General features: G+C 53.7%; 1 protein-coding gene across 1 annotated transcript in view; it reads left to right on the forward strand.

Moving 5' to 3' along the window:
* Nucleotides 1-2,499, forward strand: part of LOC109923727 (serine/threonine-protein phosphatase 6 regulatory ankyrin repeat subunit C) — a 13,802-nt gene that overhangs the window by 2,155 nt on the left and 9,148 nt on the right. Inside the window, exons 5-6 of the mRNA XM_048592273.1 lie at nucleotides 136-336; nucleotides 2,194-2,281. Of these exons, the coding sequence (XP_048448230.1) occupies nucleotides 136-336; nucleotides 2,194-2,281 (289 nt within the window). The remainder of the gene's footprint in view (nucleotides 1-135; nucleotides 337-2,193; nucleotides 2,282-2,499) is intronic.

Below are 2,499 nucleotides of genomic sequence, written 5' to 3' on the forward strand. Positions count from 1 at the left end.
GCCGAGGGAGCGGGCGCTGTCGGAGGGTCAGGGCCGAGGGAGCGGGGCGCTGTCGGAGGGTCGGCGCCGAGGGAGTGGGGCGCTGTCGGAGGGTCGGCGCCGAGGGTTGAGCTGATACTGGCCTTGTTTCCACAGAGAGCTGTGAGCGCCCTGCTAAAGCACTCTGCTGACGTTAATGCCCGGGATAAGCAGTGGCAGAACCCCCTCCATGTCGCTGCTGCCAACAAAACCACCAAATGCGCTGAGCTCCTGATCCCATTCCTGAGCAGTGTGAACATCTGTGACCGTACTGGGAGGACAGCTTTACATCATGCTGCATACAGCAGCCATGCTGAGGTGAGCGTACTGAGGATTTGGAGGCAGGGAGGAGCTGTCTGTCTGACTCCTGGCTTGATTGCCCCCACTGCCCTCCCGCGGAGGGGGAGGGAAGGGGAGCGTTAACGAGGAGTCAGCGATCCCCGAGTGTACTAGGTGGAGACGGAGTTTCTCCCTCACCACCCCGGTCTCGGTGCTGGGCTCCTCGTTCACGGAATAGAATTGTAGAATCCCTGAAAAGAGACCGTTCGGCCCATTGAACTGCTTCGAAGAGCGTCCCACGCAGACCCCACATTTCCCATGGCCAACCCACCCTAACCTGGGCACTATGGGACAATTTCCCATGGCCAATCCACCCTAACCTGCACGTCTGTGGGCACTATGGGACAATTTAGCGCGGCCAATCCACCGTAACCTGCCCATCTTTGGACTGTGGGAGGCATCCAGAGCCCCTGGAGGAAACTAACACAGACATGGGCAGAATGTGCAAACTCCACACAGACAGTCACCTGAGGGTGGAATCGAACCCAGGCCCCTGGCGCCGTGAGGCAGCAGTGCTAACCACTGAGCCACCATGCCACTAGCATATTAATCACATTTGCAGCTCGCTAGTCTGTGGGTCGGAATTTGAACCTACGTCAGCCTCGCTCTCTGGGCTGTGGGTCCAGTGATGTTCCCCCCACCCCGTCTTGCTCTGTTTTGCAGCAAGCACAGGAAGAGGCCATTCAGCCCCATTCTCTCGCAAACCCCACTCCCTTCCTGTGATTTTCCCAACAGAACGGCGCTGGCTCGCAGGCAGCCTGGCCTCGTCACTACAAACCCCCTACCCCACCTTGTTACAGCTCAGCTGTGCCAGCCACTTGTGTACTGCCCACACTGGAGGGCAGTCGTGGGCTTTGGGCTCTTGCTGTGCACTCTCCCGCGTTCAGAGTGCTATGGACCAGACCAGGCCCCCTGGAAATATTTTAAGGAGGTAGCCTAGACCCTAACTTTTTCTTATTTTAAAAGGCAGATGTGAAGTGCCATGTTGTAGAGGCAATGCGACTGCTCAAACTACTCAACGTTAAGCAAAAACACAATATAAACACTCGTTAAAATACAACGAAAGAAAGAAGAAATTTAGAATAACTTATAATAAATTAACTCTGTTGGAAAACTTAACAGAATAATAGATACAGTAAGTATTACTAATCAATTGGTCCAAAATAGTAACATCTTGTAAACACAGCCCCTTGGCAAAAAGGCAAATTCAGAAATCCGAGTTTCTCACGTGCGACACCTGCAGTAGTAAGAGAAACTCCAGCTTCTAGCTGTATCCGAGAGAGAGAGGGAAAATAGCTTCTGCTGCTCCAAAACTCCAGCAGCTTCTGTGAATCTAAAAGCTAAATAAAAAGTTAGGAATTCTGTTTTGTGAGAGCTGGCCACACCCAGCCAGGCTGCTTCTATTGTTGCAATGTTCTTAAAAAGAAAAATTACATTCGGCCTCCCGAGCTGTTTACGTCACCACAGACTGCTTAGTAGATCTCGTTCAATCTCACCCCTGAAAGAAACCAGGATAAAATCTACCTCTTAAAGCCACAGCTTTGTCACAAGAGCGAGCGTCCTGCTTTTCTACCTGGTACCTGTGTTCATGAAGACAGCCACCCCCTCCTGCCATGTTAATCTACTCTTGTGAATGTGTGTGTAACCAAGCCCCCCGCCCTGGTTAATAGGCATGTCAGACACCATTAGTGATGGGTTTGAGTCCACGTCAGCTCAGGGACCCATTGATTCCTCAGCGATGTGCCCATACTCTGGTGGGGAGGTTTGGGGACGGGTAGCGGGGCCAGAGGTTTTTGAGCTAAAAGAGTTCCCAATCCGTTGTCTTTCTCCGTACAGATGGTTCACCTGCTGTTGAATAAAGGGGCCACTGTTAGTGCGTGTGACAAGAAGGAAAGGCAACCGATCCACTGGGCTGCGTACGCAGGTAAGCTGGCTGTCCCCAGCCCAGGGGTGGGAGGGAGCTGCGTTACGGTCGGTAGAGCAGTGAGGAGTGCACAGGTTCGGCAGTTCATCCTCCTGTGCGGGAGCACCAAGAGAGTAGGGAGAGCTTGGAGCCAGCACGGGGAGAAGGGGCGGAAGAAGTATCAGGCTACATGTGCGCGCACGACCGAGGGGAGCGGGGTGGGGGGGGGGGTGGGGGGG

Source organism: Rhincodon typus, unplaced genomic scaffold (genome assembly GCF_021869965.1).
Source record: "Rhincodon typus isolate 14 unplaced genomic scaffold, sRhiTyp1.1 hic_rhity00000936, whole genome shotgun sequence".
Lineage (NCBI taxonomy): Eukaryota > Metazoa > Chordata > Chondrichthyes > Orectolobiformes > Rhincodontidae > Rhincodon > Rhincodon typus.